The sequence below is a fragment of the Trichomonas vaginalis genome, chromosome IV (genome assembly GCF_026262505.1).
Source record: "Trichomonas vaginalis G3 chromosome IV, whole genome shotgun sequence".
Lineage (NCBI taxonomy): Eukaryota > Parabasalia > Trichomonadida > Trichomonadidae > Trichomonas > Trichomonas vaginalis.
The window spans coordinates 28482475-28498736 of NC_067206.1; the positions used below are offsets into that span (position 1 = coordinate 28482475).

The following is a 16262-nucleotide window of genomic DNA, read 5'->3' on the forward strand; positions in this document are numbered from 1 at the left end:
TTTACGTGAAATCAGCGAGCAAGAGTAAAAAAATGGGACAATCTGAAATATTTTTCATTGATTTCAGTTTAATTCTTATTGCCACATATTGCACAGGATTAACACTATATGATTCACTAGTCACAGAAAGAATAAAACCATCAATCGTTTCTTTAATAGCAATTCATCAAAATATAGATCAAGAAATGTGTTTTCATCAAGGAATCCCCGATGACTCAATAATCGATATCAAAAAATAAAATGGGCTAACGATCCAATGATCACGGAACATACATTTGTAATCAGTGATAACTTTTCCTTTTTTAATATGAGTCAGGAGCACCAAAATACCACCAATAGAAACAATAATAGTGTGTATCATTTACGGAACTGTTACGTTTCTGGAACAGGTGCAGTTTTGTATAATAACAAATTTATTTCTAGTTCAGGCATTCAAGATAAACATTTATACTTGTATCAACCATTTACAGGTCCAGTGATAGGAGTAAGAGATGTAGTTGTCAGTGTAGGTCACAAATTTTCTTTAATTTTCGGTCATTTCATTCAAGACGGTCTTTCACCTTTAATGGAAGTTCCCAGTGATGCTTTAAAGCAATCCACAGTTACGATTTGCGCGCATAAGAATCTTGTAGACGATTTTTTCCCAACATTAAATTTTTCAAAAGAAGTTCAAATTTTGAGTCCTTGTCAATGGATATTTGCGAAAGAATTATATATTAATCTTTGTCCAAGACCACATATAGCTCATCTTGGCCCTTGTTTCCGTAAATTAACTTTATTGATTAGAGAAAAATTTAATTTGACGGGAATTGTTCCTTCAAGATACGTTATTTCTCAACGAAAAGCAAAAAATAGATTCATTAGTAACTTTGATGAGCTATTTAACGCAGTTAACACAACTTATCCAGATTTTCCATGGGAAAAAGATCTCCAAATGCCAAGACCACTTAACGAAACAGTTAAAATCTGGTCAAATGCAAAAATATTCTATGCTGTTACAGGAAGTAACTACTTCAACAGCATTTTCTTCCCACAATCAGTTGTCGCAATCATTGTATTCTCAGATAATTATGACTTTTCAACAATAACTACTCTAACGTGTAATAATTATCATACAATTCTTTACCAAGAACCAACAATGAAACATTTCGTCAAATTGACAAATAATTTTAATATTACAAGGGCTTTACTTGCATTTAAGATAGCCATTAATGTCGATAAGAATCACGTATGGCCAAAAGAACCAAATACAGCCTTTTTGCGCTAATTATTTTATGTTTTTATTTTTAAATATTGTTTTTGTAGCAGTTAGCCATTTTTTAATATTTGCATCACTGGATCATTTCCGATTTCCATAAATACAATAATGATTTTATCAATAAAATACCTTTGATAGTAAACTTCTGAATTGTTTGATAAGTAAACTGAAAGTTCGAAAATGTATTTATCTATATCTGTACAAATATTTTGCCTCAATAATTTTTAAGGTCTCGAATTTACAATTTATCTCAAATTTATTTTGAGACCTCATTTCAATTGAAAACATTGTGTAAGTTTGACTAATTTTATATATCATTAAATACAGGCTCTCCAAGTTCTTTCAATTTTCATTTTGGTCGGAAACTGATATCATGATAGAGTTTTTAAAAACATTTGATCATTATCTCTCCCGCGCAAATATTCTACTGATGTGCCTGTTATTATACATCTATATAATCATAATGAAATGCCCTGATACAAATTTAGATGATCTATTTTGCTTTCCTTATCGGCCAAACATTACCGGAATGGAATGGTGGTATAAATTTCCGCACCTTCAAATATATACAATCGTGACACGTGAGCCAGATAGCAGCTTAAATTTTACAAAAATCACAAAAAAGCCTTTTAGATTTAAACAATTCATTCCTGTAAACTTTACAACACAAACAATCGTTCATATAACACTAATGGAAAACGTTTTTTGCCAAAGAAACATGCTTATAAAAAATGATACTGTTATTCGTTTACATTCTTATAAGTCTACTAATCATATTTTTCCAATCCGAGAAACCAGCAAGGTAGTTGACGAATTAGTATATTGTGTTCACTTTTGGGATAATTATGGCCATAACATTCATGATTTCTTGTGTGCTATGATGTTTGTTCCACAAGAAATTAAGGACAAAGGAATACGAGTTCTTAATCCAAAACATTTTTCTGAAATTACACTTGACATAGCTCGTTATTTAGGCCTTAAAATAAATTATGTCTATACGAAACCTTCAGATCAAGTTTTCGCTAAAAAGATATGGATTATTAATACGTTAGAACAATCTCATGGATTGACAAGCGGTGGCATCGAGCGTATCAGAGCTATTGTATTTGAAAAAGAAGAATATAAGAAGATCAAACCAGAGAGATATGTTGTTGCCAATAGAATTGTTGGGTCTAATAGATTTATAGATAATGCAGATGAGCTTGTGAGGGTGCTCAATATAAAAACTAAGCTCGAACGAGGTGCCAGATGGATTAGAGATGATAAATTTTATGATGTACCTATTATGGAAATCATCAAATATTGGATGTCTTTGAAAGTTATTGTTACAGTTCAAGGGTCTAATATTTATAATGGAATATTCATGCATGAAAAAACAGGAATGGTATTGTTATTTTCTAATAGGATTGATTTACCAAATATGCAGTTTTGTACACACCTGCATGTGTTTATGATTGGCGTAATTCATCCAGGCAGGCATTTCAATTGTGGCTCCCCCCAACCAACGAATTACACCGATATGATTAGTTACACACAGAGAGTTGTCGATGCTGTATATAATGGTGGATGGAAGAGCCTTGAAGGTTTAACAGAAATTCTCCAATCTTCATACCCGGTTACTAATATAACAGATTTTATATTAAATTATACTAGAATTTACTATTGAGTGGAATATAAATCTATACTCACTATCTCAAAGCAATAAATGTTCACTGCCTCAATACTATCTCCACACCCAATTCCAAAAAAAAAAGTTTTTTTCGTTTGTTTTTGTTTGATCAGTGGCCCAAAATTATTTCTTTAAGATAGCCATTAATGCTGATCAGAATCATGTATGGCCAAAAGAATAAAATACAGCCTTTTTGCGTTAATTATTTTATGTTTTTGTTTTTAATATTTGGATCTCTGGAACTAATTTCCTAATTCCATTAAATTTAATTTTGAAATGATCTAATATCGTGACTATAGTATAGTTTTGTAGCATGTTATAACCCTTTTGCAAAACAATGTTTTATGGAAACCTCTTTTTCAATTCTTTATTTCTTCATGATTTTTTTTTCTAATGAGAATGTAAAGAACATGGATAATAAATGTAAGATGCAAGGAAATATCCCAATTTGATAGATGATAGTCTAAGCTGATTGATACAAATTTAGTTATTTTCTTTTTCAACATGCTTTATACAAATCTTCTTTCAAAATTATAAAAAAACTAATAGAAATGTTTACAAATTTTCATAAAAAGGACTCTAACAAATTATAATTATATTTTGATATTTTCTTCTTCAAATATTACGAATCTTACGACTTGTATCATCCTAAAACAACAGATTCGATATCTTCAATGGTATTAGAAGCTTCAATTTGACCAAATTGTCTAACTTTAATTCCAAGTGTTATAATCTCATTGATTGAGTTAAAAACAACACTTGGATCCAAAGTTTTAACAAAAATTGCTCCACTTTTGATCTTATTCAGAGCGGATACGATAAATTTTTGTTCATGTGATCTGTTTACAGCTCTAACTACTTCGTTGAACAGAGACATTGCTTTGCTGACCAATTCTCCTTTCGAAGCAAGTTTTCCTTGTTTTTCGATTTTGATACAAAGTTGAAGCAATCCGTTGTTGAAACAGTTGATTTCAACGATTCCTTTGAGTACATCCGATATATGCTTGTCAATTTTTTCAACATTTTCCGGTTGAATTATTCGACTCAAAGCAAATGAAAGGCTTACGAATTCTCTTACAATTCCGCTCACGAAAAATGTAAAAAAAATTGACTATTATCCACATTAGGGCAAGCAGTTTATAAAACAATTTTTATTATTTCTTGGGCTTCTTTGACTTTTGAACAAGTGGATTTGTCCAGTAATCTCTTTCTTTCTTTTCACCTCTAGTGTCTTTTTCTCCAAGAGTTCCTGTTACAACAAGGTCATTACTATTGGATTGGTACTGAATTCCATCATAAACAGAGTGGTACCACTTTGGTGTATCTTCAATTTCATCTTCAAACTTATCAAAACCTAATTTTTCCATTAACGTTTCTTTATCGGAAAACAAATTTGTTCCAAGAGCAATTCTATCGCCTTTAACTTTAAATCCTGCTGCTGCATATATAGAAGGCTGAATATCAAAATTCGAATACATTCTACCAGTTTGTATCTTTGGCTTTACAGCAGAATTTATCCAAACATTATATGTTGATCTCTTATATCCAATTTTTTCAGATTCAGTCCTGAACTTTGGCCATCTATTTAGATGATCACCATACATCACAATCAATGTGTTGTTATACCATGGCTGCGTTTTGGCCCACTCTAAGAAATCAAATATTTGTTTATCAGTACATCTCACAGCTCTTTCATTCGAAGAGTTTGCCTTTGGACAATACTTGCAGACCAATCCTGGTTGGTGCGAATCTAAGGTCAGCATATGGGCGAAGAAAGGCTTCTTAAGAGAGTTAAGTCTAGCTAATTCTTTCTTAAAGTGATCAATCACGACAAAATCTTTAACCCAGCCTCGATGCTTCATCTGAACATCTGATATTATTTTGTCATAATGATGCTTTGAAAATGTATATCCCATATTCCAATCATAAAATGATGCGCCAAATATAACTGAAGTGGAATAGCCATGCCTTTTAAGAATATCTCCAATGCATTCCATTTTTGGATAGAAGTCTTCAGGACCTGCTCTATGAAACTTGGCACTAATATGAGGAGCAGAACAGACCATTCCAAATGTTGCAAAAAGTGTGAATCTTGTCCTAAAAATCAATTGTCCTCCACCAAATGAACCGTTCTTGGATGGAGTGAAGTATGTGTTATTTTTATCTATAAGAAGATCTTGCAAATGGGGAATCCATGTTGGCTCTGTCATGCCTCCATATTTGGGTGAGAAGAAATAAGAATCAATTGATTCGAGACCAATCAAAATGATGTTTTTCTTCTTTTTAGGAGGAATTAAAAGATTACTGCGAGGATGAACTACATTTTGCAATATATACTTTGAGCATGAACTGGATGAGGTTTTAACAAGCTGATTGTAGGTTATAATAAATGATAATATGTAAAAAAGTGGAAGAATTCTAAAGCTCAAGAAAAAAGTTTTTTCATGAATGGTAAAATAGCAATTGCTTATTTCAAAGAACATAAATATAAATAAAACCGAAGGAAGAAAGCAACTGAGAAAATAATTTCTTAAATAAGATACAATCATTTCAAGAGGAATATCTGTTGATGAGGATTGAGATAAAAGAATCATGAATTCTTCTTCGTACATCGTTCCTGATTCAATAAAAACGTTTTTAAGAAATGATTGAATTAAGGTAAACAAAATGGCGATAGAACATGCCTCAACAATAAGGTAATGGTAATAAAATTTGGAACATTGTTGAAAAAATTTGTTACATGCAAGAGTTCCATATTTTTCAAGTAATATTTTAAGTAAAGTAAAAATTGAAACGATTATTGATGCAATTATAAAATAGATATATGATGTATTTTGTTCGAATGCATTTTGAAATGCTTCTACGCTGAAAAATGCAACAATCCATGAAAGTGCGATAAATTCAAACGCCAATACTTTCAAGATACGCTTTGTCCTAAGAATGGGCCATATTAGTACAAGTAAACCCATTGTAACACAAGGGATTCCATAGTAAATAAGAAATTTTAACCAAATATTCATATTTGATTATTTGTGAGAATTCAATAAAAATTTAAATTAATTTTTTTTAAGGGTGCACCCGTATGTACGTTTATTTGAGAGGAGGAGGATTACCCTCTCAATTTTGAGGAATTCGTTAGTTTATTTTCTCGATGAATATGCAATAAAATTTGATTTTTATCTTATCAATATACTTCATATAATATACACATGTTCATGTAAAAACTTTTTTCCAAAATCCTCAGGAATTAAGGGATTTTTGAATTTTAAGAATTTTTTTCGAATTTTTTCGAAAAAAAAAATATTTTCAGAACAGCCTTAACGGCTAAGATTTAGGAACAATGTTAAGTATCAAAAAGAAAGGAGGTCTGATATAGACAACATATATCGTTGAAGGTTGAAAAAATCTCTAATATTTGAGCCCAAAATTTCAAATTTTAATTTTTTGAAAAAAGAGGCCACCCGTATGTACGTTTATTTGAGAGGAGGATTATATTTTTGAAAGGGTGAAACATTATGAATATGTTAATTATATAATAATATGTATTATTATAAAAAAGAAAAAATAAAGCACTTTAATTTTTTTCTTTCTTGATTTTTTACAAAATCTACTTAGAATTATGCAAAATATGACTAAATAATTATAAATTTCAAGTTAAATTTTAATTTTGATAAATAATTTAAATTTCAAAATATCAAGTTCAGTTCGACTATGTATGTAGTAATTCCTCAATAAAGTGCCAAAACCCTATTAAAATATATGAACATTTTCAACATTTTAATGTTTTTATTTAAAAATTTGATGGAATATGAGCTTCAAACAATTATTATGTAAATAAAAATAATCAAATATATGTATTTATTCGTATTACAACCGTAGTAAGTCGATTCTTCCTTTCTTCTACTGAGTTTTGAATTTGATTTCGAATTGTAAAGAGATTCAAAGGGAAAATACTAGCGGATAAAAACTACCTCCATGAAAGGGTCATAATGGAGTCAAGTTGTATTTTTTGATATTTTTTGCTTTTCGAGCCTAAATAGGTAGCCAAGATAATGCCTAAAAATAAGGTTCTAAATTCTGAAGTTTACATGATCCTCTCGTGTGCGCCCTTAAGAAACTCAAATTGAACTCGGTCGTATTGAAGGGTAAATAATCATACTTAAGAGTATATTTTCTTACACTATCGAACATTTTGGTATTGGTAATAACGAGTCATTGGAATCCAATAGAAAGATTTTTCTAATCATAGACAAAAAGGCCAATCAAATGACGAAATAAAGAAGATTCTCTTTCTCAGAGTTTCATATACGTTAAATTATGATTCTTTGATTCTGGTGAGGTACAATGTAATCCGTCCATATATCTAGTGACTAGTGATTACTATAGAGGAGATTAAGAGTTTTCAGAAGCTTTTTTTTGGAGAACATTCTTGATTTGCTCATTTGTTACTATTATTACAACTATTTCATGTACACACATTTGTACTACGAAATAACGTACCGAACATATTTCCATGATAAAAAAATTGAAGATCTTAAAAATTTTATGTCGCACTTCAGTTTTATACTCGCCGAATAAAAAGTTGAGAAATTTTGATGTTCAAAAGTATGATAAATATGTGTAAATAGTTTTATGTGAAATCGCATAGCAAGAGTAATAAAAAATGAGACAAACTGAAATAATTTTCATCATTTTCAGTTATATTCTTATTGTCTCATCTCTCATAGGTTTTATACTATATGATTCACCAGTTACAGAAAGAATACCCTGTATTTCCAACAATTGAAAATTTTTCATGACCCATGGTTCTAAAATAGCATTTTTTTCACCCCAGACATACAGTTAACAGATATTCAAAAACTAATACCAGCACAATATTACCTCATGCCTAGACAGTATGCCACACAAATTTGGGCCAAATCTGTGAGGGTCGATCATGATTATATAACATATTTAGAATTTCATTATCTCATCATTAGAGCTATATCTCTCTGTCAAAACTTACCATTTATATATGTACATGTTACTTTATATTCATGATACCAAAATAGAAAAAGCTTTTTTCACCTAAATCTGATAACAATGCAAATAAGACTCATTGCTGAAATACTGATATTTTCTTATTTGACCTATCTAGAAGCTTTCTAGATAGATTTTATAGAATATTACCAAAATGAGATATAATATTTAATAAAAGTTTTATTTTTGAATTTCACATGCAATGATCATGGGTTTAGTACCAATATAAATATTTTAATCTCTAATCGATATGATGTAAGGTTTATCAACGTGAATCAACGAAATTAATAAATGTCAGCGAAATACGTGATTTAAAGTATGATATGAATATAGGACATGTGTGAAATAAATTATAACCTATATTTGAGATATGAATGAAGAAATAAAATATAAGATCAAAAAGTCGAAGAGATAATGGTTTGTTGAATAAGTTAGGTTAGGTAAAGCTTTTATGGTTGAGTAAGAGGTTCATATAAGCATGAAATGAATAGTAATGTTGAATTTAATACTAAAATTTGATATTTCAACCGAAATGAGTGTATTATGCACTCCTGTCGGTCACAATGTATCATTCTGGGAGACATTGCCTCTGCATGTCTCCCAGAATGAGACAATCTTTTGCAATCAGAATACGATTGCGGAACTTTGACCGGCAAGAGTGTATTATGCACTCCTAGCCGTCATTTACTATAAGTACATAAAGAAAACTCTTTGCATACTATTATTAAAATATTATTTTAACTTGTTAATATTTCTTTTTTATTTTTTGTGCTTTATATAACTTATAGCGTGTACTGAACTATTTTACAGACTCTACTGAGCTATCCCCACATATAAACCTGTGACAATAACACATATATACTCCCTTGATATTCTGATCTCATGACATATTATCGCAAAAACTATATTTATACAACACACCTCATAAAATCTCATTATATCCCTATCTAAGCTTTCAAAACCTATTTTTCCCGCGTAATCTGATTCTTCCGGCTCTTCTGATTCGATTTCTGTTGTCAGATCGTGAAAATATGCATCACATAACTAGATAAACGCAAATTCATCAACTTACTATTTTCATTGAAATTTCTCTGTAAGTCCATTCTCATACAACATCATTTTTGAAAAATCCAATTTTTTGAAAAAATGTATGATTTTAAAAGTTCAGATTATATGTAGTAATTATCCAATATTAATTTTGTATTTTCGTATTTGAGATATCCATTTTATTATACGTATTATTCAGAAAATTAAATTAATTTGTGAGGGAAAACGGAGTAGATAAAAAATATCTGCAGTACAATGGGATGAATCTTTTTCATTGTAAAGAAACTCAACACTCATTGTCACTTATAATTTTGTTCTCGATGAGCTTGTCAGGAGTTATGTTAAGTATAAGATCACTTTCCTTACATTTTGCTGGAACTCAAAATCACATCTTAACCCTATTTTTCCAAAACTTATTTCCAACTGTTTTTTCTTTAAATCTTATATATTAACAAAATTTTCATTATATGAATGTCAACAAATGAGCGAAAAAAATTTTGTGACGTACGATTATTTTCTTTTCAAAAAAAAATTGAATCAACAGAAAAAGCAAATGAGCGCTTAGGTTCCATCTCCATATAACCCGCTCGCAGCATTTACGGTTGATCCAGTCACATCCATTTCAATCCTTAAATGAATCCATGTATCCCCTCTGATTTCCTAACGCCAAATTCAAATTCTGAATTCTCATATCCTTTCAGAATTCCTTGATATTTCAAGCTGAAATCAAGCTTACAATCAGCTATTTATGTAGCTTACTCAAAATTCCTTTAGAATAAAGATTTATGTATAAAAAAATTCAATTTTTTTTTGAAAAAGAAAATAAACTGCTTGCCCTAAGGTGGATAATAGTCAAATTTTTTTTACATTTTTAGTGAGCGGAACAGAGACACAACACGCTTTGAAATCACAAGATGCATGGCTTTAATGATTAGAGATGCAATAATATTGCATCTCTTTATGCTCAAACAGATCCTATTCTGAATTACCCGAAAATATTGCAACCGTTATGCATTGCTACCAAATTTCTCTACTGTCCACTTAACATACTCATGCTAGGAACTCCAAATTCTTCAACTATTTACTCTAAAAACTTATAAACGTTCATCCAAATCAAGCAGCATTTCTCCTCGAACAGACATTGCAGAAACTTACGAATAAGTAATTGTTAGTCATATCAAATGATGCTCCTTTTCAGCTACTTGTTTCTCTTATAATTGTTCTCATTAGTAAATCATAACTTTAACTTTTGGAGTTTTCTCCAAAAATAGATACTACCCATATATCCGAGCTACCTGGATGCTAATTTTCTTATATCTCGGATAGTGTGAAAAATTTAATTATAATATCTCATAATTTCCATTTAATAAGTTATATCAAAAATCCACTCCGTTATTTCGATTTTTTAGGTCTTTCTGGACCTTGCTGCATTATTTATTTTTATCTATTTTGTTTTGTTGTTTCCAAATAAATTATTTAAGTTGGACGAAAAGTGGACAATAGTATTGAATATGAAAAGGTGGTTATTTTTGAGAGAACTCATTGAATTCCTTTCAATATTGTCCACATTAGGGCAAGCAGTTTAATCGTATGTCACAAAATTTTTCATTTGTGATGTTCATATAATTTACACTTTTCCGACGTTTTGTCAGGGGCGCGAAGCGACCCAAAAATGTCGGAAAAGTGTAATTCTCAGATATAAGATTATTTTTGCTTTTAATGCCGAACAGCATTTGAATCAAAAATAATCGTATGTCTAAGAATTATTATTTCATATTTTGCCCTTATCAAAAAACCTTTAATCCTCCCCCGGCAAACCATATGCAGAATGTAATGCCGCCTAGAATTCCCCAAAAACACATTTAAATCATCTTTTAACAAAATCTTCAATGTCTACTATAAATTCTGGCATAACATAGTAATTTTCATATTATATACACCTTGTCTTGCTAAATATTTCATTAAATGCACTTCTTTACGCACAATTTTTTTATCTCAAAAATAATTTTAGCAGATGAAGCCCACAATTATATCCAACCTACATACAAAATTTTCCAAAAACTATCCATATAATTAAATATTATCTAATACGTATATGCACAAAGATTATTTCGTAACTCATCGACAACTGCATGTATCAACAAAATCTCCCCTGGGAGACAATGTGTAGGTCACAAAAAAACTGTGAATTCGAATGTTAAAGATCAATATCAAATAGATTTTATTTTATGCAAATATGTTTAATAAAAATATATCAACATTCATATAAATAGTGTATAAAATCTTAATCCGGTGTTTTTACTGTGCAATTTAAATAGTGCAAAATCTTATATAGTTCAATCTCATTAAAGATTGTATGATCTATTCATATCCTGCATTAACTAGCTTAGTCTAATAAAATTAGCCAACTGAACCCCAAATCCAGAACTTATTAGATATCGAAATCGGCACTAGTCATACATTTTGGTGAAAATATCATAGACCATCTAGAATAGATGTTTTCAATACGGTTGGGCAATTCTCAGCCCTCAATAACAGTTATGTGGGTCACAGCAAGTTCAACAATAAAAATTTTTGATGTGCAAAATTTTCAATTGTCGGGAATCCAGGGTAAAACTATCAATCGTTTCTTTAATAGCAATTCTTCAAAATATAGATCAAAAAGGTGGTTTTCATCAAGGAGTCCCCAATGATTCAATAATTGATACAAAAAAATAAAATGGGCTGCTGATCCAATGATCACGTCAATGGATATTTGCAGACACTTACTTGGATAACAAAAGTAAGATGAAAGGAAACACACGAATTTTATTGAAGTTAGTATTAGTTGATTGATACAAAAATAGAATTGATACATTTTCTTTTTCAGTATGCTCAATTCCAATCTTCTTTCAAAATTATAAAAAAACTAATAGAAATGTTTACAAATTTTCATAAAAAGGACTCTAACAAAAAAATTATATTTTGATATTTTCTTCTTCAAATATTACGAATCTTACGACTTGTATCATCCTAAAACAACAGATTCGATATCTTCAATGGTATTAGAAGCTTCAATTTGACCAAATTGTCTAACTTTAATTCCAAGTGTTATAATCTCATTGATTGAGTTAAAAACAACACTTGGATCCAAAGTTTTAACAAAAATTGCTCCACTTTTGATCTTATTCAGAGCGGATACGATAAATTTTTGTTCATGTGATCTGTTTACAGCTCTAACTACTTCGTTGAACAGAGACATTGCTTTGCTGACCAATTCTCCTTTCGAAGCAAGTTTTCCTTGTTTTTCGATTTTGATACAAAGTTGAAGCAATCCGTTGTTGAAACAGTTGATTTCAACGATTCCTTTGAGTACATCCGATATATGCTTGTCAATTTTTTCAACATTTTCCGGTTGAATTATTCGACTCAAAGCAAATGAAAGGCTGTCGTACAATTCCATCTGCGAGCAGAACTCTCTTACAAGTATTTTCTCAATCTGCTGCAAATTCTTGTCAGAAATCGATAAAACAATTTCAGAAAATTCATCTAAAAATTTCGAAACTTGGTTCTTCGTTTTCTGGGCAGCTTTGTCCATGATACTAATACTCTGTAACGATCTGAGGGTCGAATTCGCTAAGTTCTCATCAATATACGACATTCCAACAATTAATTGATAAAAACCATTGAAATCGACCTTTTGAGACACTGAAACATTGAGTAAATAGTTCGGATCGATCTTCTTCTCCTTCCATTCTGACTTCATTTCTTGTACATAGTCTTTTCCGAAGAAAGATTTCTTTCCAGCGAAACAGATTGCGTATTTCTGGACATAGAAACCAGCGAGTTGGACTAGATACGACATAATGATCTCAGATGGAAGCTTTGGCATCGAAAAAACATCGCCAGATTTGCCAAGATTTATAACTACCCAACGGATCTTGTCCCAGATCAAATTAATGCATTGCGTGACTGCTTCAACTGTATTTTCGCCTTTTTCAAGAAGAACGGAACAAACTTTGAAGTAATTCAGACAATTCTTTTCCAAATTCTTCGAAAATACCTTTTCTTTAAACATTTCCATCGCCAAACTCTCTTTATCTATCAAGTCAAAATTATGCATCGTTACCTAATAGAATTCATTGGCGAATTCGAAATGATTATTGAAAATGTACGGTAAAGATCTCCTAAACACACTGGAAGCATAGAAAACAGGGATTAGACTACGCGGGGTCCTTATTATGATGTTGTACAGGATGGAAAGCTCAGGAGAAATCAGGGGATTTTCGAAATCAAAATTCGAAAGAGAGGAAAGGAATTTCGGATAATCGAAGCCAAGGAACAGTTGAGGGCCTTTGTCTGGTGAAATAGCTTTGAAAATGAAGAATAAAAGGTGGATTCGAGGAATAGAAGTCGGAGAATCGATATTTTGGAATTCTAGCACGTATTTGTACAACTGGTTAGAGTTCTTAAGCAGTTCGTTGTTCAAAAACCCTGAAGACATGACAGATCTGAAGAATTTGTAAAAATCTCCGTCCGGCATGTTGATTTTCGTGTTTCTGTTCTCTATATCTATGTAATTCCTGCGCGGTATCTTCTCTAAGGAGGAAATCATCCGTAAAAGTACTTCAAAAATCGAATTCAAAATTACAATTTTTTCATCTACGGAAATTTTGTCAATGATCGACCAAATCATGCTGCAGAATTGCTGTCTCACGTTCTCGTACCAGGAAAACAACCACGTTTCTATCCAGAGACCCAAATTTCCGAAGAATCCTTCGAAAATCAAATCTCCAGCGGCAGGAGCATCAATTGAGAACTCATACACAAAGTTCACCGAGTAATCGTCACTGCAATGCTTAGAAAAGAAGGAAACAAACTGCTTATTTCGTCTTTCTTTGTTTCCGTCGTTTATTGCGAGATTTACGACGAATAATTGGCTGGCAACTGACGGAGAGACAATTTGGCCTTCTTTGTTCAAATTTCCGAATAATTCTTCTTGTAAAATTTTATTATCGAAAATTGTCTTCGAAATGAACCTGATAAACGACTGGAGATGCTTCTTGGACTTAAACATCTCATTGAACATGATAATTTGGAGAAATGCCGAAATAAATGTTGGAATTTCTTCAAAATCTATCCTGGAAAGGAGATTAAACAGTCCTGTGTGGTCAATATCAACATATATGTCTTCGTTTTCATGTTGCGTTGTGTAGTTTTCGAGATCTATCGTTACAAATTGGGATAATCTCTCAGCAACTGAAAATTCTTCACTTTTCGGACATAGTGAACTGGCTACGATGAAAATTGAATCTAATTTGGCCCAACTTTGGCATAAATCAGGATTAATCTTCTCTAAAAGGTCATTTAAGATGTTTTGAGAAGGATTGCAGCGACATGCAGTTATAAGAACAGTTGCATACTCTTTTCTGACGATTTCGCGGTCATCCAAGAGATATTTGAAGTGATCATAGTTTTTAATGAAGCTGTTCGTGATTTCGGACGATGTTTCGAATACAGATTGTATTCTTGATGAAATCGTATGCAATCTGACAGCGTCATTTTGGACTTCTGAAATTATCTCAAAAAATCTATCGAGACAGAAGCTTGGATTGGATAATTCATCTTCCATTCTTGATAGAATTGATGTATAGACCATGTTTTCTGTAACATTCTTCAAAATTGTTTTAGAAATAAAATTCATCGAAGAAACCAACGAAGGATAAACATTTCCTTGTAAAATTGGCTTATTTGTCAAGGATAGTATTAATTCTTCTCTTGAATAAATGATATTTTCATCAAATTTCGAATTTGATAAATAATCTAAGGAAGAAAACTTCGAAATGACTTCTTTCAAAGAAGAACAGTTAAAAAGTTCATCAAACTTCTTAGAAGAGACGGTTTCAGCTGGGAAAATTAAAAGATTTGAATATAATTTTTGTAATTCGAATTCCCAAGTATTTTCAGAGAAAACATCGCTAAGAACTAAGTTTATGAACTTAACATTCTGATATAATTCATAAGCAACGTTCGAAGAAATTGATTTTTCTGATAAAATTTTCTTTTCAACGAAAGAATTCAATTTCATGAGAACTCCATCGCTATTGTCAGTCTTAGCTGCCTTAAGAATGTCATAAGACTTGGCAACAAGGTCTGTAAAACGATCTAACATCGCCATAATCAAATTCATCAATTCCAGAGATGGTTCGTAATAAACTGACCTATTAAGGAGTACATTGTTAATGAGGATGTGGAATATTTCCTCGTGATAAGGAACTTCTTCAATTTTAGGGAAAATCTCAGTAAATGCAGCAAAAACAGCATTTGCGAACTCATTTGTTGGAGCTTTGAATGATATCCTATCAGATAAGCTTGCAGGGAAGTTGAATCTCTTAAGAAATGCTTCAATAAACGTTTCTAATATTTGATTTCTGTATTGACTTGGAATTTGCAGAGAAATTTTGACAACTAGCTGTGGAAAAGTAACAATTTGCATTGCAAATGCTGGTTCGCACAAATTACATAATATACCGATGATATCTGCAAAATTCTGAAGACTCATCAAAATTTTCAATACACTCTCAGAAATATTTGAATGAGACTCCGAAATTTGGCACTTTTCATCAATAACCAATTCTCTTATTATATTTGGTATTTCTTCGATTTCTGCCGGGATTTCGGAGTTCTGAGAGCAAGCCTCTGCGAAGAAGAGTATAGAGGACGGGCTCCTTGTGTTGGCAGCGACCGTGAACTCTTTTGGAGCGAATTTCGACACAATTTCCGGACAAATTTTCAAAATTTTCGCTGAAATTTCGTAAATTATGTCAATTTTTGTGTCATTGAAGTTTAGAACTCCTTGTGAGAACATTAGAGCGGTTCTGATGAGGTTCTCTGCGCCACCCGTTGTTTCAAAGATCATTGGGTACTTCTGCTTGCTCAAAAGCTTTCCAATTGCGTTTAATCTGTAAATGAAAACAAATTTTTCGTCGACATCGAGTTTGGAGAACCAATCTGTATGCATATCGATAGCAGGAGTGAGATTCTGTACTTCGCTGTTGATTGTTGGCAGTTCATTCAGAATTTCCAAAATTATTTCTCCATTTTCTCTCTTTAAAAGCGGAAAGAACTTCGCAGCAGTGTCATTCAGTATAGGTGGATCTTCATTACCATCTTCTTTGTAGAAAGAATTCTTTTTGCACTTGCATTTTTTCAATAAAATTAATAATGAGTACAAATATCCGGAATTCGATGGATAATCAAGACATTTCTGTACTAATTCTGATATATCTG

At 31.4% G+C, this 16262-nt stretch overlaps 5 protein-coding genes across 5 annotated transcripts, besides 1 other annotated feature; 2 read left to right on the top strand and 3 right to left on the bottom strand.

Moving 5' to 3' along the window:
- Positions 1 to 307: 307 nt before the first annotated feature.
- Positions 308 to 1267, top strand: TVAGG3_0184950 (glycosyltransferase family; the record flags this gene model as incomplete). Its single annotated transcript, XM_001327220.1, has 1 exon — positions 308 to 1267. The coding sequence occupies one exon, from the start codon at positions 308 to 310 to the stop codon at positions 1265 to 1267; it is 960 nt and encodes a 319-aa protein (XP_001327255.1).
- Positions 1268 to 1507: 240 nt separating this feature from the next.
- On the top strand, positions 1508 to 3180 carry TVAGG3_0184960 (glycosyltransferase family; the record flags this gene model as incomplete). Its single annotated transcript, XM_001327221.2, has 1 exon — positions 2136 to 2924. One exon carries the CDS (start codon positions 2136 to 2138, stop codon positions 2922 to 2924), a length of 789 nt encoding a protein of 262 aa, XP_001327256.1.
- Positions 3181 to 3535: 355 nt separating this feature from the next.
- Positions 3536 to 5954, bottom strand: TVAGG3_0184970 (sulfatase family; the record flags this gene model as incomplete). The annotated part of the gene is made up of 1 exon (XM_001327222.1): positions 4082 to 5137. The coding sequence occupies one exon, from the start codon at positions 5135 to 5137 to the stop codon at positions 4082 to 4084; it is 1056 nt and encodes a 351-aa protein (XP_001327257.1).
- Positions 5955 to 5997: 43 nt separating this feature from the next.
- Positions 5998 to 7036: a mobile genetic element.
- Positions 7037 to 12000: 4964 nt separating this feature from the next.
- TVAGG3_0184990 (uncharacterized protein) lies at positions 12001 to 13095 on the bottom strand (the record flags this gene model as incomplete). The annotated part of the gene is made up of 1 exon (XM_001327223.1): positions 12001 to 13095. One exon carries the CDS (start codon positions 13093 to 13095, stop codon positions 12001 to 12003), a length of 1095 nt encoding a protein of 364 aa, XP_001327258.1.
- Positions 13096 to 13101: 6 nt separating this feature from the next.
- TVAGG3_0185000 (ubiquitinyl hydrolase protein) lies at positions 13102 to 15993 on the bottom strand (the record flags this gene model as incomplete). Its single annotated transcript, XM_001327224.1, has 1 exon — positions 13102 to 15993. One exon carries the CDS (start codon positions 15991 to 15993, stop codon positions 13102 to 13104), a length of 2892 nt encoding a protein of 963 aa, XP_001327259.1.
- Between the last annotated feature and the right edge of the window lie 269 nt (positions 15994 to 16262).